The sequence below is a fragment of the Gallinula chloropus genome (genome assembly GCF_964237585.1).
Source record: "Gallinula chloropus genome assembly, chromosome: 27".
NCBI classification, from domain to species: Eukaryota; Metazoa; Chordata; class Aves; order Gruiformes; family Rallidae; genus Gallinula; species Gallinula chloropus.
Genome location: NC_140112.1, coordinates 4,339,822 through 4,365,307, shown reverse-complemented (window position 1 = coordinate 4,365,307; position 25,486 = coordinate 4,339,822). Strand labels below are relative to the sequence as shown.

Genomic DNA, 25,486 nt, shown 5'->3' with positions numbered 1-25,486 from the left:
GTACTCCCTGGGCCAGCACAGCAAAATGGGGCTTGGCAGGCCAGATCTGGGGTTCAGCTGGCCACTGAGGCTCCGAGGGGATGCACCAGGGATGGCAACACAGAGTAAGGGCTCCCTAGGCTGTATCTCACCTGGCGGGTGCCCCCTTGCTCTAACCAACATCAGCCCCAGGGACGTCAGGCCAACTCTCCTCTCCCACATCCCATTTATCCACACACGCCACAGCCCACAGCTTAACGTGCAGCTCTTGGGGACAGAGGTACAGAAAAGGTAAAGCACGAGCTGCTTTTCTCCTGGCTCTACCAAGCACCAGCCAGAACCCAGCACAGCAAGTCCACACATTAAAAACTATCTCCTCCTTGTACCACAAACTGCAGCTATTTAACAGCCCAGTTGGCAGTTTCACACGAGCATCACAGCTCAAACACTTCTCAGCCCTTCGCTTCAGGTGGAGTTGAAATTCCCGGCTCTGGTGGAGGCACCTGAAAGCTCCTAAGGCCACGGTCCTCACCCCGGACCCTTGGACCTGCCAGGTAGGACATGGAGCTGAACCGACTGCTGAACTTCTTGTTTCAAGCCTTGTCTCTAATGAGCAGCACACTAAGCCTCTGGCACCAGGCAACACCGCCAGGAAAAGCAAGCAAAGGAAAAGGCAAAGAGGCAAAGGAAATAATAAGGAGGGAGCGATCGCTGGTATGTTTTACTCTATTATTACAACAGAAAGGCCCTGGAGATCAAACAAAACTTCTGCAAAATCTTTTCTTTCCTTCCTTTTAGGAACTGCACCCGAGCTGACAGAACACTCCAGATTAACCAGGGACCTGCTCATCCCAAGGTGCTGCTGTAATCCAAACCACAATTCCCCGATAAGCTGTTACCACATGTGTGAACTGACGTGTCCCAGATGCTCGGGCTGCCAGAACAACCTACAAACCGGTTTCTCCCGGGACCCGTGGCCAATTCCCAGCACTGTCAATCTCCCTCTCATGGATAAAGCCAGCAGAAACAGCGTAGCCAGGTAAGAACATGACAGCCCTGGGGTAACCATCACGTACTGGAGGGAGTATGCAATATCTGTCTGCCCAGGCACGTGGGACACACGTGTGTCTGCAGAGCCCTCAGCATGTGCATCCCCACACGTGGGTGGAGGTGATGGGGAGGAGACTGATGTGAGCACAGGAGCCGCAAGCTTCAGGAACCTGAGCTGTTTCCCCTAATTAAACCAGCAGGCTCTTCTCTCCTGAAATCTACTCCTTATATTTGGACCAGCACACCTTTAAAGTGCACATGTTCACTCTCAGTGAAACCCCTCCTTTGCCATCACAGTGCTCAGATAAAAAAAAGCCCCCCCTTTCCTTGAAAGCTCATTCCCAAGAGGCATTTCCATCAGCTCCCAGCCCCCGGAGCGGGGCAGCCCCCACCGGCACAGACCATCCACCAGCACCCTGCGCCACTGCTGGCTGCAGCAGAGGGGAACTGAGTGGCACAGGCATGACACTGCTCCGGGCTCAGACCCAGCACACACCACACATGAGTGAGGAACACAAGGGGAAGGGTTTGCTGGCAGTGACACGCCATAAGGAGCCTTTCGGGCAACAACGCACAGATCTACCTGGGGGAGATAAAGCACAGGGAGCCAAGAGGTAGACTGATATTTAATCAAAATAGATCCAAATCAGCAGAAGGGCTTGTTTTCTGGGACTGATGGGAAGTAGAGCTTGTTGCTTGTGAAGAAGTTAAGAGTCAGCAGGTCCCTCTGCTCTCCCTACGGCACACAGCCAGGACACGGGACCGTGCCACCGTCCAGGCTGTCCCATGCCAGCAGGTAAACTATCCTCAGCCCATCAGGGCTGGACTCAAACCAGGCTTAACCAGCAAAAGCATCCCCTTATCTTCTCTCCCTACCCACAGCTCCCTGCAGCGAAAGCTTTTTCAGCACCTCTTTTCATTCCCTTAAAGAAACAAGCTGCAGCCTTTGCTTCCTACGTGAGCCTCAAGAAAATACAAAACTAACTTTAAACAAAGGCTGATACGTCTTGAAACGATTATTGCCCATCTAGGGGGAGAGGGAGGGTTGGCAGGAGATTATTTTTAGAGATTAGCTCTGGAGTGACTGACAAACTGATATGCACCAGCATTATTTTTTTTTAATCTGAAACAGGTTTGGGAGAGAATTTAAAAAAAAAAAGAGAAAAGGAAAACACGCAGCCACCCACCGACAAGAGCTCCTCAGAGGCAGGAAAGCTGCAGCCAGCAATACTAATGTGCTTCTCAGTTACCAGCCACCCTCTCCCTTCAAAGGAGACACACATCGCCTTCAGCGTGGGAATGCGCCCTGCCTCCCCTGTCCCTCCCCAGGGCACAGACTCCTGCGCACCCACCGGAGAAGCTGCACCGTGCCACAGCAGGGATGCTCGTGGGGGGATCGGTCATGGGTTCGTGCTTGAGTCTTGCAGTGAGACCCAGCAGCTCAGCCCCATCCTGTGAGGGGTGCCCAGGACCACTGAGAGGGTGGGATGTGGGGTCTGGGGAACCCAAACAGCAGCAATTCTGTCCCAAATCCACTGCCACACCATGCCTACCCTTAGCACTAAGCACAGAACCAACCAAAACAACCCTGTGCTGAGGCTGTGCATCACCCCTCACACCCATCATCCAAACTGGGCACCCTGCACAGACTGACCATACAGATGCTGTTCAGGAAGAAGTCATGGTCCAAGCCTGGGCTCCCACCCTATGCCTCATCCCCATCACTCAGGTTGTTTCCCAGTCTTAAGACACACTCAGCAAGGCTTGGGTAATGGGATTACGGGACAGCAGCACTGCAGGGATGTCCCCAAAGGGCTCATGTCACCCCTACACCGGAGGCTGCATCGCAGCTCTATCACAAGCCAGTGAGTCCCTCTAAACAGTGCCACAGTGATGTCAGAGGAGACTAGTCTTATGTTGAGCTCCCACATCTAAGAAAAACACATCTAAGAGCCCATCCTGCCTGGGTGGGAGTGCTGGGGAGGGGGGAAGGAGGGCACCTTCACAACGGGGCCACTCCATCAAAGTCAAAATGCTTTCAGTTATCATCAGGACTTACAAATATTTTCTCCCTTTCTGTCCCTGCTGCCCGTGGTGGGCAGGGGTAGTGGGGGGATGCTGGGGGACCCCAGTGTGGTTCCACCCCACAGCAACCACTCAGCCAGGAGAACCACAGCCCAATGATTTCATGAGCTCCATCCCCAGCCAGAGACCGAATTATGCCAATAAAAACACTAACAGATGAACAGGCACACACCAGCTGCATCAGAAGCTTGGGGTGAAGGCGGGGGGAATTAAATTAATCCCTTCATTATCAACCCGACCCCTGGAAAAATCTGAAGGAATGGCTGTGGAGGTTCACAGCGGAGCACTAAAGCCAGAAGATCAGCTAACACGGCATCTGCCAGCCCAGACGGGCTCGGCTCTAATCTCCACCACTCCAGCTGGGACCGTGGCCGCTCCGGGCTGCCGGGAGCCCGGCGATCCCACCGGCACGAGCCTGTGCCACACCACGCCAGCACCCGCTCCGAGGGGAGAGCCAGAGGAGGACAGGGAAGAAGCACATGAGAAAGTAGAGCTAGCAGCCCAGTGGCAAGTGTTTCCTGCAAAAGGACTTTGGAAATGACTTTCTTCGCCTCCCAGATACAGAACAGCCCCAAAGCCACCAGTAGCAGGGCACGGTGCAGGACGGGCACCTTCCTCGTGGTCCTGGGGTGGCTTTTGCTTGCTCGTTTCCTACCCCTCAAGTTGGAAACCTGGTGGATGTTCTTTGGCTGCCCTGGTACCCACGTCTTTAACAGAGAGCTGTGTGCTATATGTTGATGCCTTATGCTATGCTAACACCCTGAGCCTGGGTACAGATTGAAATATTAGGTGAGCTTTGGATAATCAGAGACAGGAGGCAGATGCACCCCAAGGGGAAGGGCAAAGGTATCTGATGGGGAAGGGGAAGGGAGGTGAGGATGAGCCTGTTGGGAATTTTAGGGAGGAAACATCAGCCATCAAACACAACTCCAGTGGAAATCCTAAAACCTTCCTGCGTTACCGTATCTCTTATAGCCATGCTCATTGCTGTCCTCACAGTGGATCCCCATAGACAGGGCTGCCCAAATCCACCTCCCATTCCCCAGATACTGACCCCTACTACTGCAGCCCCAGGCTGGGGAAGATCTGATGTGCCCATGCTCTGAACCTGTCCAAACCTTCACCCTGAACCTTCCAGGTCTGGTGCACTGCTCTGCCTGCCCCATCCCGGTGCTCCAAGAGCAGCTGCCCCAGCTCATCCTTCAACAGATTTTTAACAAAGATCTCAAGAGATTGAAACCAACCCCAAAACCACCCTAAAGACCCCTGAGCAGCCACAGCACACAGGACCAGCAGGGCTTTCTCACACTGAGATAAGAGCACAGGCAAGGACAGGCATCATCTCCGGCCTCACAGGGAACAGGCAGTGCTCTTGAGGCCAGATGCCACATGGTGGAATAAAACCAAGCACGCAGTGTGAAGGGATTTCTGCTCCCACAACCCCATCCCCTCTGCTGGACTGCCTGCCAAGCATCCTCCTGGCCCCACTGCTGCAGAGCGGCGGCTGCCAGCAGATGCCAAGGTAAAGTTTAGGGAAGGGAGAGAAAGAGAAAGAAGAAAAGAAGCTTCTCCCCTTCCTGAGATGAATATCTTAAATGTATTTTGTGATGAAGAATAAGAACTAGGGAGCTAAAGGCAGAGAACACCAGCCCCAGATCATCTCTGCACTCCCCCCCAGCAGCGTGGTCACAGAAGAGGCATCACACCTATGGGGGGGATTAAGGCAGCGGGCTCAGCGCCATTCCCATTCCCAGTACTGAGAGGCAGCTGAAAGCAGATTTATCTGCTGGATAACAAAGGCAAAAGATTCTCAAAAGGGACAAGTTCCAAGCCAAATTGCCAGGCTTCTCCCCTTCTTGCTTAATCCCCCTCAAAACTGTCAGTATTATACACAGGGAGGGGGGGAAGGGGGGAGCACAGGGGGGATCTTCACCCAAAAGGCAAAGGAGCAGGAGCTGCTGCAGCACGGTGTGCCAGCCAAGCGCCGCAGAGGTGTCTGAGGCACAAAGAGGAGATTAAGGCTGAAAGGCTACGGCACAGAGCCAGGCTGGACTGCTGGAAGGGACAGGGGAGAGCACATGGGAAGTATTTTGGATGCCTGACAAGGAGACGCAGAGACCATCTGGGTGAGGGGAGGAAGGGCTGGGTGCCAAGGCCAGCCATGGGAAGGACCAGCCTGGCCAGGGGAAGGCAGGTCTGCCCCACTGCGTGTGTGGGACCTGCTCCCACCCTCCTCCTCCTCTTCAAGGATGTGAAGCAACAGGTCGGAGCTCAGAGACAAGCAGACAGCGATGCGTTGGCTCAGTGATGTGGACCTGGCTGGCTGCACAGCCTTTCTTCCACCCACCCAGGATTTTGCTCCTGTCTGATACATTCCCATAAACCCAGGACCAGTTAAAGCACATCCACCACTCTGGCAGCCCCAGAGGGGAAAGTCCCACCTGGTGAGGTGACCAATGCAGCTTGTGAGCAGCCACACACCTCACTCTGTCCTCCCAGACCAGGGCTGGGACCCACCACTCAAGGTCTGGGCTCCTTTTGACAGTCCCTGAAACCACCACCTGATCTGCCTTCCTGCTTGCTCTAAAGGCACCTTTCAGGAGGCACCTGCTATCAAAGGAGGGTAATGTGAGAAAAGCAGCATTATTCTCCTACAGCTTTATTCTTCCCTGACTCTTTCATCCTGGGCACACAGCACAGGGAGCATCCGCCCTCCGCTGATACACTGCGACCTCCAGCAACCCACCTCACCCCCCATAAGCTCAAGCTCCTCGTCCCTCACCGGGGACAGCAAGGCTTCACCTCTTCTGAAACAGCCTGGGATGCACTGGTAGGACGAGCTGCACAAGCCCAGAGCACAGATAACAGGTAGGGCCTGATGACAGGGTCCAGCTGGCCTTTCACTCACCTCCTCAGGGCCACCAGAGCACGGTGACAGCAGGTTTTTGGGATATGAATGCCTGCCCAGGTTGGGAATGGGACCAGGACCCAGTGACTCATTTTTCACAGGGCACTGAGCAACCATTAGACGTTAACGACTTTTGGCAACTACTGACCTGGGTCAGATTTAAACCAATGACCCAAAAGGGAGAGGTTTTGCTTTCCCCATCAGCAGCCCCTGGGAGCCATCCTCCTCTGCACTGCCTCTGAAAAGAGGAGCTCAGAAAGGAAAGCCAAGGAGGTCCTCAGCTCTGGGTAACCCTATCAACATGCACCGCAGATAGAGGCGGCTTTTTCCCCGGGAGGAATCAAAGCCTCATTGATACGTGAATTATGAATGAAACCTTAAGCTTTTAAACTTTTAACCTGCACATTTCTAAGAAAGTCTTAATTTAGCCAGAGACACGGCAGGGAAGAACAATGGCTCACTGGAAGGTACTGGATTTTTCTGGGCTTTTAAAACACACCCTTGTTTAAGATAAATATTTCATTTACCACACCATTCCCAAGGGAAAAAAAAAAAGGAAGTCCTGCTCCACACCGACCAAAGACAGGCACTGAAATCTGCATTGCAAAGGAGGAGGCTGACTGACACCGGTTGTGTTCCCCCCATCCAATCCCAGCTCCGGCCACTTCCTCAGCAGCACGTGAAGCTTCTGCTTCATGCTCCTTCTCCCCCCAACAATTCCAATGCCAAGGCATGCCATGAAAAGCTTCAGTGATGGACAAGCCCCTGAACATCTCCTGCTGCCCAGTGATGCCAGGGTGGATAGGGCACCCTGGAGCCTGGCTGCCAGCCACCCACCCACCCCTCCAACACCCTGCAACACCCCTCAAGCGTGGTTTAGGCTGAGCCTTGCCCTGTCCTGCTCACCACAGCAGCTGGGACAGGCTGTGGGACTGGCTTTATCCAGCTCCTGGTTGTACATTTATCCCCAGCCAAAGGCACGGGGAGCCGGAGCTGGGAGAAAGCTCTGGGGAAGGCAGCGAAGCAATAACAGTGATTCAGTGCGACAGGGGTCAGGCCACCTCACACCAAAGAAAATCAGGGTGGGTCAGATCAGTGGAAGTAACACTCATTAGAAGAATAAACTATATAATGAAGGTGGGGGAGGGCTTTGCTCAGGTCCAGTGGGGCACTGTTAGACCTTAAACCATCGATTCAAATCCTTTTCAGCTCCCGCTCCGCTGGAATTCACCCAAAAAATCGCCTTGCTGACCAGCACTGAATGAGATTTTGTTTATTTTCTAGACAACTGCGGGCACATTGCTTCCATCAGCAACAGAGCTGGCACAGATCTGGGCTGTGAGCAAAGCCAGGAACAAAATGAGCCAGAGGCTCAAGTCTTCTGCTGCCCTCCAAGTGGGCCTTCTCCAGGACAAGGGTGCAGAGGAGCTGAGCAAGACCCAAACCTGGCCCATGTACAGATAAAGGAAACAGCTGTACGTGGCATCACATCCCTCCATCGGTACCTGTAGCTCTCGGCACTGTTACCTGGGCACAGGTAAATCAATACATTGCTATGTGAATGAAGCCTTTCATCCTTCATCACCAGGCTGGTCCCTGCCCACAGCATCCCTGAAGTTGTAGGCAGCCAGATCTTCAAAACACACCAAATTCCTTCTGGTTGCCCAACACCTGCTGGCTACCGGGGGCATTTCAGCCCTCGAATGAAAGGCAACTTTGAAAACAGAGACCCAGTTATGACATTCTGCAACCAAATGATCTATCAGACCCCACAAGCCCAGTGAGTCCGTGGATGGGGACTCGAATAAGCAAATTCTGCTGATGTGCTTCAAGAAGTTACAATCCCCGGCTCCGAGCCCAGAGGCATTAGCAGCAGGGACATATATCTGTTTCAACAGCCCAGGACAAAGCCTGTTAACATCAATTTAAATCACTGGTGGAGGTTTGAAGCAAAGCAGACAACTAGGTGACACTGTCTTAAATCACCACACGAGGGTCCTCCAGAGCGCTGAGGTCCAAGATTGGGATGGAGCAGCAGTGAGGAGAAAAAAACCCAGCTAAAAAAAAAACAAAGGAGGGAGAGAAGATGATGTGGTGGGAGAGCCTTAGGTTCATCCCTGGGACACGTTCTTTGGGCATGTGTCCTGGGGATGGATGGATGCACAGCTCTCCCACCACATCTCCTCTTGGCGAAGGAGCCAGGCAAAACAAGGGGAGGGGATGCAAAGCTGCCCTGGGGTCTGCAGGGATTAGACTTGGCTGCATCATGAGCCAGTGAAACTCCTCAGGTTTGGAGAAAGGAAGGGAAAAAAAAATAATAATCAGCCTCAAGTTATAAATAAAAGAGATGAAAGTTAAAAGTGAAACCAAACAAAGCCCCAGGTGGCCTCTGCCTGGGGCACTTCTGCTAATTTTAGTTTCTCTGCTCTTCCCTGAGCCAGTTGGTGGATGAACACAGGGTTTTCGAGCATTTACTTCACTGCAACTGCATAAAATGTTACACACTGGGATGGGCCAAGCTGGGCATCGGTGTGAAAGGGGAAGGTGAGGCAGAGCCTCTCCGGAGCCACCCCCATGGGTCTGACCCCCTGGGGTGGTTGAAGGGCCAGGTGCTGGCCACACTGTTGCCATGCCCAGGTCAACACATCCACAGCCTGTTGGATCCATCCAGCAGCACAGACACACACCCACCCACAGCCCCCTTCAAGCACCGAGCACGCACCAGGGCATCGGCCCTCACACCTCCCGCTCGCTCCTCTCCTGGGCTGCCCTTGCACCGAGCCCCCTCCCACTGCTCCCACAGCCCACCAGCATCCTCTCCCATCACACCCCTTCCGCTCCCCACCGAAAACACCGCGGCTCCGCTCGGCACCGTGAGGGGTGGCCGGGGAGAGCTGATTTTTGCAGCCGCCACATTTATTCCACAGAGAGGAAAAAGGCAGCAGCCTCACAGAAGCATCCTATACAGCAGAATGTATTTAAATACCTAATGAAGGAATAAATCTGCGAGAGGGAGACATTTACTGCATATTTATTCACACAGAGCCTTTGTGCAGGCGGGGGCAGCGGGGGGGGTGCCGGGGCTGCGCACTGCACCTGCGCTCCTGGCCGACAGCCGCTCTGCCGGGGTAATGAATATGGCAGGATCCTATTAAATGAGACTCTACCTGTCAGGGAGGATATTGAGCGCTCCCAGCCTCCACATCCATTCTGGGGGACTCGGCTCGGCTACGACAAGATGCAGCACCTTATCAACAAGGGCCCTCCCGGGGGTCTGGGAGAGCAAACACCACGCTGGGGATGGGGTAGGGGACAGAGATGGATTAGGCCACTTTGCAGCACCAGCCTGCCTCTGCATAAAACAGCAGAGTGGGTTTTTTTTAATTTATTTTATTTTTAATCCCCCCCCCCAGGCCATGTGTCTGAGGGTAAAAGTCACGAGCCACAGCTCATTGGGGAGCACAGGCAGGGCTGAAAGCCAAGGGCTGTGCCAGCATCCCAAACTGAAGGGTGCGGGCAAAGGTCCCAGAGGGATGATTAAGTCCAACTTGTGCCCTCCATCCCTGGCAATGTGCTTCCTTCAGCCAGGACATGTCCTTGGCTGCTTTACCGTGGGTGAAAAACCACACTCTGCTCTTGCTGGGAAGGGGTGAGAGCAGCCCACTGCCGCAGCTCAGCAGGAGGAGCAGCATGAGGCGGTGCAGAAGTGAGCTCCAAGCTGTACCAAGCTGATCTATCCAGGTTTGGATGCAGAACCCCTTCCCCAGCCCATCGAGGCTGGGCTGTACCCCATGGCCCTGGCACTCGCTACCTGAGAACATGCGGAGCGGGAGCTGCCACCAACCCACTCATGGGAAACCATGAGCATCACGTGCAGTTCTCCCTGCCTTGTGTGGCCAGAGCTATGGCCCTGCACCAACCACAATGATTCTGCCACTTCCCTGCAGAGCTGGGCTGCTTGGCAGGCTGGTAAGAGTGAGAGCAGGGTGGTGATGAGGAAACATGAGAGCTCAGCCATTCCCTTGCACTTTACATCTCAGAAAACCAAAGGCAGCAGCGAGTAGTCAAGACAGATACCGTGTGATGGAGCAGCAGCACCCACTCCCCTCCCAGCAGCTCTGCGGTCCCATGCTCACACCCAGCACCCCACAGCATCCTGACCCCTCCAGCCATCACTCAGCTTTCAGTTTTACATCCCCCACCTCCCAAATACAGCCAAACTCATCTTGCCCTTTGCCTGCCCTCCCTCCCCCCATGATACGAGAGGTCAGGTTTGAAATTCAGGGGTCAGGAGGAAGAAATGTAGCAGGGTCAGGGGTGAGAGAAGCAGAGAAGGGAGGGTTTTCACCTCTCCAACCATTAGCTTCCATGAATCATCAGCCAGGGAGCTCCTGCCAGGCGTAGAGATGCTGAGTTTGACCTGAGCCATGGGGTGGGGGCTCAGGGGGGTGCAGAGGAGGAGCCTTCCTCCCCCAGCCCTGGCCAGAGCAGCACTGCAGCCCCTGCTCTCCCACAGGCTTCTCTCTTTTTTGGGGGGAGGTGTTATCCCAAGCTTATCATCAAGATGCCACCAAAAACCTACCTAAAATGCCAACCCCCTGAAGCAAAGCTCCAGCAGAAACAGAGGAAATTCAAGATGTGCTTAACACATCTGGAGTTTACATTCCCCACGTGCAGAGCCCAGCCAGGCACCCGCAGAAAGCAAAGGTCCCCCGGGCCCCTCGCCAGGTGCCTGCTGAGGGGAGGGAGTCTGGCTCTTAGCAAGCAGGGTCTGGGGCAAATAAATATATCATCCCATGTCGCTTATGTCATCACTTATCCCCTAAACACTGCCTTTTGGGGGTTGTTTTTTCCCTTCAATCTACATTATCACGTACACTCGCTCTCTGCCAGCCATCTCCATTAGTTCTCCTTTCCCAAACTGCTGCTCCCAATGCCAGTCACTCTGGGAAAGCTCAAGGGGCTTCCTCCCTGCTCAGGGGTTTTACACTGGCCTCTTTCTGCTGGAAAGGTAAAATGACAGCAACTATGCACAGGAAGAAACCAAGGCACTGAGCATCCCAACTTCCAGCACGGCTTAAAGACAGGAAGGGATGCAGAGGGAGCTGTAGCATCCCGCTCTGGAGCACGGGGGATGCGGCGGCTGCTCTACTTGGAGATCAACCATCACTGCATGTGCATCCCTGAGCCAGGGCGGATGCAGTCGTGCCCAGGGGAGAGGGCAGCCCCATTTCAAGGGAAGGTAGAGATCTGTGGCTGAGGAAGCACAGCTGCAATTGGGGAATGTGCTGTGAGAGCAAAAAAACGCTGTTTTCATGTAAATGTCCCTAATAATAAAAGAGGGAATGAAGAAAGCAACACGTACAAACAAGAAATAGTGCATTTGTGCTGGAGAAGCAGAAATGAGTCTAAAAAGAGAGCTTTATCAACATTTTCCAGAAGGCATCGGCTGTTCTTTAATGCTCCTCGAGGAATAACACATTGATCCTGCTGAACCTGGGCTGCCTGGTGCCTCTGATCACAGGTTTCTTAACAACCCCAGTCTCGATGCAGCACACTTAAAAAACATTAAAGTTGTTTGTTTTCTCAGGCAAATATTGAGCTACTGTTCTGACACTCCATCACTGGTATTTTGTGCTGGTTGCCCTGTATCTGCACCCAGTTGCAGACACCGTTCCTGCCCCATTTCCATGGCAATCTGGGCTCTGAAGCTGCTACTATCAGCCTAACCCTGTACACAGAGGCTTTGAGTCCCCCCTCAGCTACCAGCATTGACCACTTCGCTTTTCCTAGTTACAGGGACACCTGTAATGATTTAAACCTCATGGATTTTCTAATGGTCTGTGCTCCCATCTTGCACCGAGGAGTAAATCCAGTCCAAACTGCTGAAAATAAGTCCAGAGTTAAGTGGTACTCCTAAACACCTTCCTGGAGGGAGAAAAGGGGGTCAGGAGCATCTTCCTTCCCCACACTGCAGCTTCCCACATGCAGATTTTAACAAGCACCAGGGATGTATGACGCCTGTTGTACCTCCATTAAACATCCCACTCATTCAATGGGACAAGTGCTGGAAACACGGGGCAGCTCTTAGGGCAGCTGGGCTGGAGCACACCAAGGGAATTTCCACTTTGGCTTTTAATTAAGTGCAAGCTGCAGGACACATCTGTAGCAGAAAACACACCACTGCAAGAAACTCTCCAGTTCAGAGGAGCAGCACCATGAGCTGAACACCGGTGGTGCTGGGGATGCTGCAGCACAGCGTCTGTCTCACCATCAGCTCCATGCCTGCACCCTGGCAGGGCAGCACCCCATTAAAGCTGGCAGCCTCGTTAAAACCCAAATATTAGCTGTGCCCTACACATGGGACGTTCTTTGTTCTGAAACACGTGACACAAAACACATCTCTCAGGTGATTGCTGACAGCAAAGCTCAGCATTTATCTCGTTCTCTTCGCACTCTGGATCGCAAAGTCATTTCCAGCCAAGCCCCTGGCAAGTCACAAAGTGATGTTAGCCCCTTTCCCAGTGGAAAAGCCACAGGCAGAAAGCAGCCTGGCCCTGCCCTTCAAACTTCCCAGGCTCCCTTCCACCGTACCTATCCCTCAGCCCGTGCCTTCCGGATTGTGCCAGTTATTTCTGTCTCAATAACAAGCCCAAGTTCCGAGCGTGAGCGGCTCTGCACAACGCAAGCATGAAAGGAAACCAGAGGGAGTCAGCCTGCTGTCCTCTGGCTTCAAAGCTCCGCAGAATGATTTAGCCCCGATGTACTCAAGAGGTGCAATTGGTCTGGGAGTCAAAAGAAAGGAGGAGGTGGGAGGAGGGGACTCTGGTTTTATTCCAACTCCACCATTCACTAATTTAAGCGTATCAGACCAGGATAGTCCCTTCGCTTCTGTGCTCGCTCGCGGTACAAAGTCTCTCAGAGTGAGAAGCTTTAAGAGCACCAGGCAAAAAGCATCAAAGAGCCTGGGAACTGAAAGCAGGCAAAAGGATGCTCTGTTTTCCCGCTAATAAGCCACTGGCTGCAGGATGACTAGCAAAAGCAAACATCGCATTACTCAGCCAAATGTTAACTCGAAGCTGCGAGGCTGGTGGCTGCGAACACTCCCAGCCGCTGGGGAAGGTAAGTGCTCCCAGCTGGAGACACGGTGATGTTTATTTGAAAGACCTTGTTTTACCCCCACGTCTCTTCCTCCCCCTTTTTTCTTTACTCTGAGCTGCTCAAGGGACCAGACTCTCTTTTCCCACTAACAGGGATCTCAGGATTGGCATCCTCTCCAAGCAGCAAATGCAAATGACTCTTTAAGTTAGTGGCAATGACCAACTTAACAGGCCCCGGAGCTTTTTAATGAGCTGATGAGGGGGAGGAAGAGGCCGAGGCAAGATGAACAATTACCACCTACAGTCATGGCAGTGCTTTGTGCTGCCTGCCTCGGTGCCTGCCTCGCACGAGTGTGGCAGGATGCTGGGGCTGGTTTGCCCACGGCCTGCAGGCAGGTTTATGAGATTAAAGCCCAGCACACAATAAATAATTTAGCAGCTTACCACAAAAAAAAAAAAAAACCACCACCAAACCAAAAAAAACCCCAGCACACTGTATAATAGCCGAGCTGTATGATATGTACATTCATTTTAAATGCACATCACTTTCATCTACATGTACCCGTTTGATGCAGAGACATGTACCTGAGTGAGGAGGAACAGCCAGGAGAGGTGACAGGTCCCCGGCTGAGGAGCAGGCAGGGATGACAGGACAAGCACTGCTGAAGCCACCTACTCATTATTCCAGGCTTGCCATGCCACTGGCTGGGCCCTCCTGTCCCCACACACACAGAGGTTGGAGGAACCTTAAACCCTTGCGCAGCCCATTATTCCTCCACCACCCTCCCTTGGTTGCAGTCCCAGTATGGGCTGGTGGTGGCTGGGGGCAGCTGACCTCAGCTCGGCACTGACCAGCAGCACAGCACAGAGCCTGGGCAAAGCCCACAGGGCCAGTGGCCACGCACCAGGCAGCCCCAGCGCCGCCAGCCATTGCCCCATCTGCCAGTGGGATCGCATGGCAGTTATGGCACAGCAGCACCTCAAGGCTGGCACAGGGCTGGGGAGAGGGGTGTCATTTTATAGCCAGGGAAACCTGCCTGTAAGGGAGACTGACAGACAGGGATCACTGCCACATCCCCTCAGTCCCAGGCCAGACCTCACTGCGAGCAGACTCCCTCTCCCTTTCAGCATCCTCCGGGCTCAGTGAGCCCCAGGTGGGATGCGGCCACATACGGGACTGGGAATCACACTGTGCAAATTCATGTTACAGAGCAGGGAACTGCAAGCTTGAGCGACATATTCAATGCCCCAACTCAATGAAACTCGTGGCTAACATGAGCAGAACAATGCAGGCATCCCTACCCTGACTGCACCAGCCCGTCTCTCCCCCGCAGGCACTAGACACAGCTCCCTCCTGCTCGATTCGCATCATCAGGGATTTCTTCGGGCATGCCTAACGGATGGGGATAACCTTCCAACCTACAGTTAAGGTGACAATGGGGGGAAACCCCACCCCCCCTCAGCTAAAACCTAAACACATGGCAAGACTGAATGCACCAGACCCTCAGTGTGATGGAGTGGGGGGGACTGGGAGGAGAGCCAAGAGTTCCTGCCGTCGCTGGTAATGAGCAGCAGCCACATTTAGGCTTAATATTTTGCTGCTCCTTTTGTCCAAGCCGCAAGCAGGAAAACCTACAGCCCCCACACAGACCCCGGTGAACTCCTCAGGTGCAAAAATCCCCCTGGGCTCCGCACTCTCCAGTCCCAGGAGCTCCCTACTAGGGGCAGGGGGGTGGGTATCTCCCCCCTTTATCGCGCAGGCTGGGCTGCCTGCAAAGAGCTCCCCGAAGGCCTGAGAAATGTAGGCATCTGCCTGTCCATGCATCTCAGCAGAAATGAAAAGAGGGTAATAAAACGCATGGGGAGGTGGGGAGACCATGCATCATAACAGGCGTAATGGACTAATGCTAATATAGAGACTGGCCGCATCCAATCCACGCCCGCCTGGCACATCCATAAATACCAGGCAGACGTTCCAGTGATGGATTTGCCTTCACCATCCATGCAGTATTTTACAGCCCTGCTCACACTGTCATCGCCCTGGCCAGCAGCAAAAAGCAACCCACAACAACAATGGGCTGTAAACTTGGACCGTGGGACTGAGGAGACGTTAAAGGCAGCAGTCAGATGCACAATGAAAGCGTAACCCCGAGTCCCATCGCAAGCCGTGGCAGTGCTGCTTTAGCTTGGTGTTTCAGCCCCCACATCCACAGGTTTTGGGGTTTGTTCCCCCCAAATCCCAACCTTTTAGTAGCAACAGCAGCAGTGTGAGGGCCATGCCAGCACACAGGACTCTTCCTGTGGGTTCCTCCATCTCTCCCAGCATGTTTGTGTTTTCCAGGTTTGTTTTTCTGCCTGGAGGAAGCATTTAGAGAAGCGACATAGCACAGCCCTCTCTCAGTATTTCTTGCCACCCAGGGATCTAAGATCTTACAAATGGACCAAAATCCATGTTATTTTGACCTCTGAGGATTTTAAAAGCCTGCAGAAAAAACCCCTACACATAGTAAAGAAAGCATGAACATCTCAACTCATAAATAGAAAGGCAGGAGTCTAGCACAGACCCCCTCTGAAAAAAACCACCCCAACATCATCTACAACACAGCAACTACTTCAGATTTACACCCAGAGGAAAGCAGGGGACAGCCAGAAAAACCAACACAAATTCACAGAAGGGTTTGGTATTCCCTGATATTTTTCACCCAGGTTACTTCAAGAAGAAACACACTATTGAAGGAGATGAAAATGCAGCTTCTCGCGTGAAACGGAGGAGGAATAACTTCTGCCTGGCTTCATCCTCATAAAAAGGAGATAATACCTCTCTGTGTAAAAGGTGTGGGGAATAATTATCTTCTAAATATGTTAAAGATAAGAAAAATGTACGTGCACAAGGGGGAAAAGCAGCTTTTTTGGTAGCTCTCTCCCAGGAGTTACTTTGGTAACTAGTCCCAGAGCACACAGACTGATGCACCTCAAACCTCCAGCCTCCCACGTGCTGCTCCAAGCTTTGTTCCTGCCCATGTAAAACCCAAGAGCACCAGGAAAGGTGAGACCTGAGACAGGTTGTGTTTCCACACACATGCAGCCCTTCCCAGCTCTGCTTTGTTTGGAAATGAATAAAATGCTACTGTTTCACCCCAAAATTTCAAGCTGATTTTTTCCCACGGTGCTTGAACCTGGGGAAGAACCGGAGCCATCATCATCATCATCTCACCAGCCCAGAGAGAGACTAAAGCAGACTCGGAGCCCACCTGGCTCCATTCCACATAGGCAGCATTCCCTGAACACCTGCCCTCAGCTTCCAGCAGCTACAAAAATACATCTCTACTTTCTTTATTTCCCCTTCTTATTTTACTCACTCTGCCAGGCAACAGAGAACAGACCTAGAGAGGTAGTGCTGGGAGAAGAGGCCAATCTGCTGCTTTAAAGAGGTGGTAGGGACACGCCTCAACTGCTCAAAACCAGAGTCTGGAGGGATTTGGGAGCTGGGCCCCTTCTCCAGCACCAGTCTTCTCCGGCTTTGATCACTTTTCCTATTCCCTTGCCCAAATTGCAATTAATAAGGCTCCAACCACTGAGGATAACAAATATAAGAGCCCATCAGGCATTCTGGGGTCACAAGATGAGAGTACCCGTTTTACACTGATGGAAGCAAAGAGAAATTACTGTCTGAGGCTGGAAAATCCTTAGTTAGGGAAGGAAAAGCATCCCAGCTTCTCCCACCACAGTGGAGCAACTCAGCACTGAATAAACGCCCCCTTATTTCACATCCTGGGGCAAGAAACAGACACTTGCTTCTCAGACCTTTCAATTAAACAGTTTCTTCAGTCAAGCAAGAATCATCTGCCATAGCTCACACCTCTGTCAGGACGCAGAGGTCTGCGCTCCGAGGGTGATGGATTGATCATGGAGTCAGCAAAGCACCCGACCTCACAGCCTATAGCTAAAACCAGGCTTCTCCCTCAACAGGCATCTGCAAGTGGATGGATTTTGTCTGTTCAGTAGCAGCCTGGTGTCCTCTTGGCTCCTCTACACGCTGATGCAACCGACTTCAGGGGGAAAAGCGCTACGGAATGTGCACGGGGGCAATAATTAAGGTGAAATTAAAAGGATGAGATAAGCATCCACAGAATGAAGTCAGATAAGGACAGGTTGAGGCATATTATCTCATTGTGAAAGACCTATTTTTAATCCCACTAATGGAACAAATTAAATCAGCCAAACCGAATAAAACTATCACATACCAAGCTGTAACAACACACTCAAAGTTCCCCTTTGCTCAGACTGTGCAATCAGAGTGGCTGTCAGCCCCTTGCAAGAGTGGGGGTCTGTCTGTGTCAAAGACAAAGACAGACAGGGTGCACCCCGTGGTCCTGCGTTCCAGGGGTGAGCAGGACTGTGCTCCCACTCGTCAAAGCTACTCACAGCACCATGTATTCCTCTGTCCCACTTCTGCAGACAGACCCCAAGCAGCTCTCCCCAGGTGACCTTGCATGCCAGAAAGGACTCAGTCATGGACAGTGGCAGCTGCTATCAGGACAGGGTGTTATGGGAGTTTGGAGTGATGACTGATGCCCATTTATCCAAGGGAGTGGGCTGTAAACTGAGATACCCACATATCCTTCACCTTAGGGCATCTGCAATAACCTAACCTGCCCATAGCATGAAGTTGGCACTGAAATCAGCAGATACAGGAGCACTTTTCAGAAGCAGCTCCTGGGTGCAGAACCCAACCTGGACCGTTCTAATACAGCCAGCACCAAGACACATGCCCCACAGCTCTGAGCATCTTCAAGCACATAGATCAAAGCCTTGTCACCGCTGGTACAACTCAGCACTGGGTGAAAACCAGCCATGGTGTCACCATTACTGCTTCTTGGGGAGCCACCCCACGTGCGCATCCAGGAGCAGACCCAGCTCATGTCAAGGTAGGCACAGCACAACCGGGCTGCAGGGTCCCACAGCCAGAGCTGGCTTTTTCCTACAACAGCCATAACCAGCGTGATGGTACAATAACACCTAGACGGTGCACTGTCACACATAGAAGAGACATTTATTTATTCTTGATCACAAACAATGTCCTCCACGGACAAGCTGAATGAAGGGCACTTCACTGATTTATTAGATCTAATAAGAAACACACCTCTTGGGATGAAATACAAGATTGATTTTTAGTGGGGAGCCACGCTGCTATCCCAGCCGCCGCGCTCGGCGTGATGAGATGAAACCGATGCGCAGGGATGGAGCCAGCAGAGACAGCGTTGGGTGGGAGAAATAAAGTAGAAGGGCTCTCACAAGAAGGGGAGCTGAAATGGAAACAAGGCTTGCAACAGCTCCCTTCACAAGGAGGATTACTTCTTCCTTCCTGCAATCCTTCCCTCTCCCACTACGTCTCTTAGGAGAAGAGCTGCAAACTACTAGGACGTTTAAGGGCAACTCCAGTACGGTTCTTGGGAAACCTCTGAGTCAGACCCTTCCCTGCATCTGCCTTTCAGAGGAGCCCCTCTAAATATAGCAAGGATAATTTTCACATCAGTCTCAGCATCTACCAGGCAAACCGCATTAGCCGAGTTCCGTGGATGCCGTTTTCCATCAGGAAAAAGACAACTAGCACAGCAGTGCTTAGCTTGAGGCCCTATTAATAGCAGTCCTAATTATATGGCTGCAAATTTAATTCCTAGCAATGATTAGTGTCAAAATCAAAGGCATCACACATCAATATTGATGGAATTCTATGAAACCCATAAACAGAACAAGCAAGTCGACACATCTCCCCCCAGCAGTTAGTTGCTGTTAACTGTTGCATTAACGTCTCTTCTAATTTTGCTCCATGAAAATTATCTTATTACAGGAATCCACAGTTCTGAATGATTTCACCTCTAAAATGATCCTCTTCCCTCTTGCTCCCCCAGCTGCAATGCTGAGGCGGTTCCAGAGGAGAGCTGGACCACCAAGCTGCAGGAAGACTTGCATCCCATGGCTCACAGCATCATCAGCACATTTGCTCGGCACCCACTTGGAGAAAACCACTGGAGGAACAGTGGTTCTGAGACCTGCTGGGGAGCAGGTGGGGGCATTGCAGGGGTGCAGCCATTTTGCACGGTACAGACACCAAATGCACCAAGAGCACCTGCCCAAAGCATGCCCCACGTGCTACTGGGAGAATCCCTCCTCCAGCACTGGGTTTTACTGGGTAATAGAACCATCGATTCGTCCTTCTCCCATCAGTAGCAACTGAGGACACAGGAGACACGCATCACCGGTCGCATGAGGAGCATCTGGGCCAGTCTGGGTACCACAGCAGGTACAAGCACACCCTCACCCCCAAATTCTAACCCTGACCCCAGGAAACACTCTGGTTCCCTGTGGGAAAGATGCCAAGTTCATGATCAATCTGGTATCACTGACTTTTTTGTCAGCAGCTCTGGTACCACCCCCCCTCCAGTGTGGTGCAGCTATGCTGGGCTGTGCTGGCTCTGCGGGCGCCCTGCCCAGGCTGCCCCCACCAGTTGGACCCATGGGACTCCAAAATCTGCAAAGCAAGCGGCGAGCTGAGCCTGGGAAAGCTGCCAGCATCACCACGGGGCTCTGCGCTGCTCCCGAGCGCACAGAAAGCTTCTCCTTTACAGTTCAGCCAGCGCTGGCTGCTGAAAAGAGCTGAGAGACTTCAAATGTACCCAGGACACAGGGAAAGGGGCAGAGCTAGACAGCACAGGGCTGGGATGTCTGGGCAGGCAGGGGCTTGGGACCCTTCAGCATTCAGCTTGTTTGGAGGAGGGAGGCTGAAGCAGCAGCAGCTGCTCTCCTAGGGAATGTCACAGGAGGCAGCTCGGTGAAAGGCTGGTGGGAGGAAGGACACCGGTGGGATAACGCAGCATCTCCAGTAATGAACTCTCACTGGGCCAGCACAGGCACATCTGAAAGGTTTCAGAGCTGGCTCCCTGACTTCTTTCCCCCAGCTACACAGAAGCATTTTCTTGGAAACCCCAGACTGAGCCACCAGCTTGTTCCCAAAGTAAATCAATGGCTGTGGGAGAGGTGTGATGCAGCTTTCGGGCATCGATCCTGTAGGTAGATAGGCAAGCAGGGGGTGAGGCAGGGGAGACAAGGCGCCTATCTGCACATCTCTGGCACTGGCAGAAGTGCAGATGTTTTTACCATCCTCGTTTCACACATACAGAACCATTTTACAGCCCTGAGCATCCTGAGCGCTCGCTGCCTCAGAGACACACCTGGCCCTGGAACACACACAAAAAACCTGAGACAACCTGTTATCTCCCCCCCCCCACAATGTCTCCTCTGCAGCCAGAGTCCCAAGGACCCTGCAGTTTAACATGAAGCCACTGCCTACACTTCACGTGGCCTCTCTTAGGCCACGTAAAAGATGATCCCACATGTCAAATGAGAAAAGATTCGCTGGAGGTGTGGACAGGATTGCAAGATAAAGAACAACATTCCTGGCCTCATGTAGAAGGACAGCAATCACTCAGCTAATGATAACAGGAGGCATGGGTCTCATCAGCTGCAGACAGCTCTGATACACGTTAAATAAGGGTGTTTGGTGTGACTGTAATGGCCTGGAACTGGCTGGAGAGAGGAGACAATTTTCTCAGTGCCCGGTCACCAGTGGCTTGAACACAGGTACGTTGGGAAGGATTCCTGCAGCTCTCCTGCCCCATCTCCCCATCCCACCCAGCCACCTGCCTCCAGCCAGGCACAAAGAGGTGAATCACAGAGTTGGAGGGGACCCTCAAGAGATCAGCAAGTACAATCCCAGATGAACTTTGCATCAAAGAGGTTGGGGTTCAGCACAAGAAATTAAACTGCTCTGGACAGACTGCTTCAGTAATCCTCCCTGACTCATGGGGGACAGTAAATCCCTAGTGCAGGCACAGGCTGTTTGCTTGAACTGCACCTCCCCAGCAGCCCCCCCAAAACCACTGTGAACAGCAAGGGCCAGGCTGCATGGCTGGCATTACACTTGGCATCTGCAATATGCTGAGGGTGCCTCTTCCATCCATTTAGCTAGAAAAATCCCAGCACGCCCCGTGGGGTGGGCAGGGGGAAGAGGGGGGCTTACTAGCCCCATCTCCCCCGTGTTCAAAATCTCCCCACTGCAACTCAAGAGGCACCAGGGAAGCACCTAATTTACTACTACTCAGCACTTGTAAAGTGCTGAATGAATATTAATGAACTGATATAATTAAAGTGATGCAGACATTCAACTGTAGTATCTGCCTGTCCTTGTATCTTCCTGGATAGATGAGGAAGAAATTCCCTGCTGCTTACAGACACACACACAAAAATTAACAGCCTGCTGTTGATTACATTTGTTAACTCTTTCCCTAGCAGGCAGAAGCAGGGTCTGTGTTTAGCAGGTTCACCTAATGCCTTCATTTATACTGGAGGTTAATTTCAAGGATCTCAGCTTTCCAGAGTAGTCTCTAAGGTTGGTTTTGCTGGGGCTGGACCAGATTTACAAACACACTGATGAGCTGGCAGCTTCCAGTTGCTGCTCCACTCCCACACCCCAAGGCCACTTCCACACTCATTTTAAACATGGGACCAGTGAGGGCCACAAAACAGACTGTCTATGCCTGACCAGCCTTTACACCCTGCTTACCAACAAGCTGTGCAGGACTCAGAGGTGGGAAATTGCTTCAAAACCCTAAAACCCACTGGAGATCCCCACCCCTGTGCTGGGGGAGGAAAGCAGCAGGAGCATCTCTTAGCCCTGGGCAACCAGCCCCAGCGTTTGTGATGCAGAGGGTGAGGAATGTTATCCTCCAGGACTGATCAATCATCCAGCTGTCAGAGGGAAGAGCAGGAGGTAAGAGGCAGAGAGAAGCAGTAGGACTTTGCCCTGAGGCTTGGTTTCCAAAAGCAGCCAAGTTAACCCATTCCTGTCTCTCCATGACCAAACATCTGCCACCATCAGCAGTTTCTCCATCACAGAAACCTAGCTCACCGGCAGCAGGAGGACTGCTGAGACACCACTCAGAACTGCTGCCTGCGAGACTCCCACCAGCGTGTCAAAAAGGAGGAAAGATCCAAGACCGTGGGCACAGCTTGCTGGGGCTCACTTCAACTCAGAAATTGCAAATCAGCTCCTCTCTTGTCTCTAATCAGACCGGCCCAATATTGTCCTGATAATTTCTGCATCGGCCCCACAAACACTCCACAGTCCCCTGAGTGATAAAATGCCAGAAAGTCCAAACAACAGGGTAATACACAGTGCAGGCAGTGCATGCACGAGCTGGCATGGTGCAAGACCAGTGCTGCCCTGCTGCTGAAGGATACCCCTGTGGCTAGAAGCACAGCAAGATGCCCTCAGCCCATGCAAGGGGATGCTCTGGAGATGTCACGCTGCAGAGCGATGGGAGCCACGCAGCTTGCTTTGATCCGTTCCTCAGGACCAGGCTGCAGCAGTTTCCACTGCACCTCTCCCAAGGCTCAACACTCCTCTGCTTCAACAGAAACCACAGCAACACCTCTCTGTACAACCAGCACTGACAGATGAACTTTGCCTCACCAAACCAAGGCTCCCTATAACCCAAACACTGAGATTTTTGCTCCTGATCAGCTCCCGGTTTCATGCTGGGAAATATGAGACACAACAGCAGCAGCTATGCACATCAGGGATTCCTGAGACGCGAGAAACAGATCCCAACTCCTCAAAGGCATGGAAATAAGCTTACCTTCTTGAGCTTGCCTGTCTTAGTCCCCACGAACACCACGCTGTAGCCATTGTAGACATAGGAAGCGACTGAAGTCATCCGGTCCCGGCTGGAGGTGAAGAGCGTCACCCCATCCACCGGCGTGGAGCCTCCCAGGGGCTGGTTGATGTCGAGCCCACAGAAGTTGTCATCAATGGGGACTGGCTGGAAAGACAAAGTTTGGGGCAGCTGTGAGCGAAATGCAGAGCAGGGGGTGGGGGGTGGCAGCCCCACACTCCCAGGATCACGTGGAAGGGGGTTGCCAAGTCCAGGTTTCTCATGGGTTTAGCCATGCAGGAACTCCCTCCTCCACCCATTCCACATCCTCTCAACCCGACTGAATGGTCTAAACCAGAAAGGTGCTCAGCACCCTCACGTCAGCTAAAGCTTCTCTTGAAGCCCACACCAGCACTGCTGCTGAGGGCTGGCAGTGGTGCCAGCACTGCCATGCACAGGGCAGGACAAGTGCTGGTCAGTGACCAGCCAGAGGACAGACAGACACGGCTGGTCCCATGCTGTGAGAGGAGAGGACACTACCATTGACCCCATGGGAGCAGCCCCCTCCCTCTGGCACAAACAGCCCAGCTCTAGGGCAGAGTTAAACCTTCCCCATGTGAATATGGGGCTGGGTGGCAAGCACCAGCCTGGCTGCCCTGGGAAGAGGGTGACTGGAAGGATGTGGAACGCTCCCTGGCAACATAAAACATTTAAGTGACAAGCAGAAGATGTGCTCCTGCTCCCTGCACAGTATGCTAGAGCACTAGATCTGCTGGGACTGCGTGAGTGAACTCCTACACAGCACTGGGGGTGGGGTGCCAGAGCATCCTTACCGCTTTAGTGCACTGGACGTCCTTCCCCAGCAGCCAGTTGAGCTCCAGGTTGCCCTCCCCCTGGTAGCAGGACTGCAGGCGGTCCTTGATCTGAGCATTGACAGTACGAATGGGGAAGACGCAGAGCGCAGAGTCGTCAGGTGGCTGATGGTACTGCTTCTGTCCCTTGGAGAAAATGGCAAAGAGGACATCCTCCTGGGCCGTGATATTGAGGGACCTGGCCAGCACATCTCCTGGCTTGGAGAGGTAGGCTGCTTGCAGGAGGCGGTACTCCGTGTCCCCCTTGACGCAGCCAAAGGGCAGAGAGACGTAGGAGTGGAATTTGGGGTCGTCTTTGCAGAGACGGACGATGCGGGATGTGTAGAACAGGTCGCTGGCAGAGTTGATGGAGACACCCTCCGGGGTCTCCGGCTGCACAGTCAGAAAGTAGACAAAGTTCCCACTGGCAAAGCCATAGATGTAGAAGATGTCAAAGTGCGAAACAAGGGCCAGGGTATCTGAAGGGATTTTGATGAGGGACGAGACAAAGTCACTGTGGAGCTCGTAGTCCAACATCGCCGACGACTCCGGGTCCCGGGGGAGTTTGCGGCTGGAGAGGGTGGGGAAATAATCCTGCTTCCCATCCACCGCTGTGCCAATGAAGAGCTTCCCATCCTCACCCTCCGAGCGCACGATCACACCGTACATCGTGCCCGTCTTGTTGACGCTGGAGAGGTAGTGCTCCTTCTTGTGCGAGGGCTCCACCAAGATGAAGAGGTCATCCAGGCGCAGCAGCTTGCAGACCCCCTGGTAGAGGCTGCCACAAGCCAGCAGCCGGTTCTCAGAGTAGTCAATGATCAGCAGCTTGTTGACGTTATTGGTGAGGGTGAGGATCTCGCTGCACGGCTGGACAATGAGGGGTGGGTAGCAGGATTTGTTGTCCTCCTCAGGACCAGTTTTATGAGCCACCAGAATGGTCAGGTTACCCGAAAGCTTGTAAACCCTGTTGATAGCTCCAACGTAGACTGCTCCGGTGCCTTGGTGGACGGTCAGGTGGTTGAACGTCCAGTCCCGGTTCTCAGAGTGGAAAGTGCTGAACAAGGCATTGCTGGACACACTTCGGGAGAGAGATGCCAGGAAGAGACAGAGCAAAGCCACCGACCAGCCATCGGAGTCTGGTACCCGAGGCCAGTTCCTCCTCTGATCCATCCTGGGAAAGGCAAACTCCGTGTTCCCTGCGCGTGTCCTGTGCCCCAGCAACGTCCCTCACATGGTTCTGGGGAAAGAAAAGAAACACACAGAGCAAAGGATTAGATCCAGTGTGCCCTGCAGATAAAACTCAAAGGAGACTTTCTAATTACACAGTCCTTGAGATAAAGTGAGGACGTCTCTAAGCCCAACAAGAATTAAGCAGGTCTCCTAACTTATTCCTAAACAGTTCAGGCTTGATGTTTTGCCTCTTGGTTCAGCCTCTGTGTGTTAATTGGTTACGTGGTTTAGCTGTCTATAATGTAGTCTGCTTAGCCATGGGAGGGGATAATCAGCTTCAGCCCAAGACAAAGCCCGCAGCTCACACACCCAACCATCAATCTGCAATCTTGGCTAAAAGGATGTCTCCTGCAGGGTATGTTGTTGGAAGCAACAGAGGAAATAAGAGGTGTTTTCTACCTTCAAATCCTCTGTGATTTAATTTGGAAACCTGAGGAAGGAGTCTCACGCAGGCAAGTTCATTGAGCATGTACACACCAAAGCTGCCAGCATCTCTACTGCTCCCCAGAGCCAGAAGTGCCTCTGCAGGGGATTGTCAGGCAGAAACTGCTCACTGCCTTCACACCCATG

At 52.7% G+C, this 25,486-nt stretch overlaps 1 protein-coding gene across 1 annotated transcript in view; it reads right to left on the bottom strand.

Annotated features, from left to right (window-relative positions):
• PLXNA2 (plexin A2) overlaps positions 1 to 25,486 on the bottom strand; it is a gene marked incomplete at its 3' end in the record, with an annotated part of 157,022 nt that overhangs the window by 113,501 nt on the left and 18,035 nt on the right. Inside the window, exons 2-3 of the mRNA XM_084275874.1 lie at positions 23,669 to 24,923; positions 22,821 to 23,003 (exon numbers count right to left, since the gene is read on the bottom strand). Of these exons, the coding sequence (XP_084132000.1) occupies positions 22,821 to 23,003; positions 23,669 to 24,856 (1,371 nt within the window). The 5' untranslated portion in view covers positions 24,857 to 24,923. The remainder of the gene's footprint in view (positions 1 to 22,820; positions 23,004 to 23,668; positions 24,924 to 25,486) is intronic.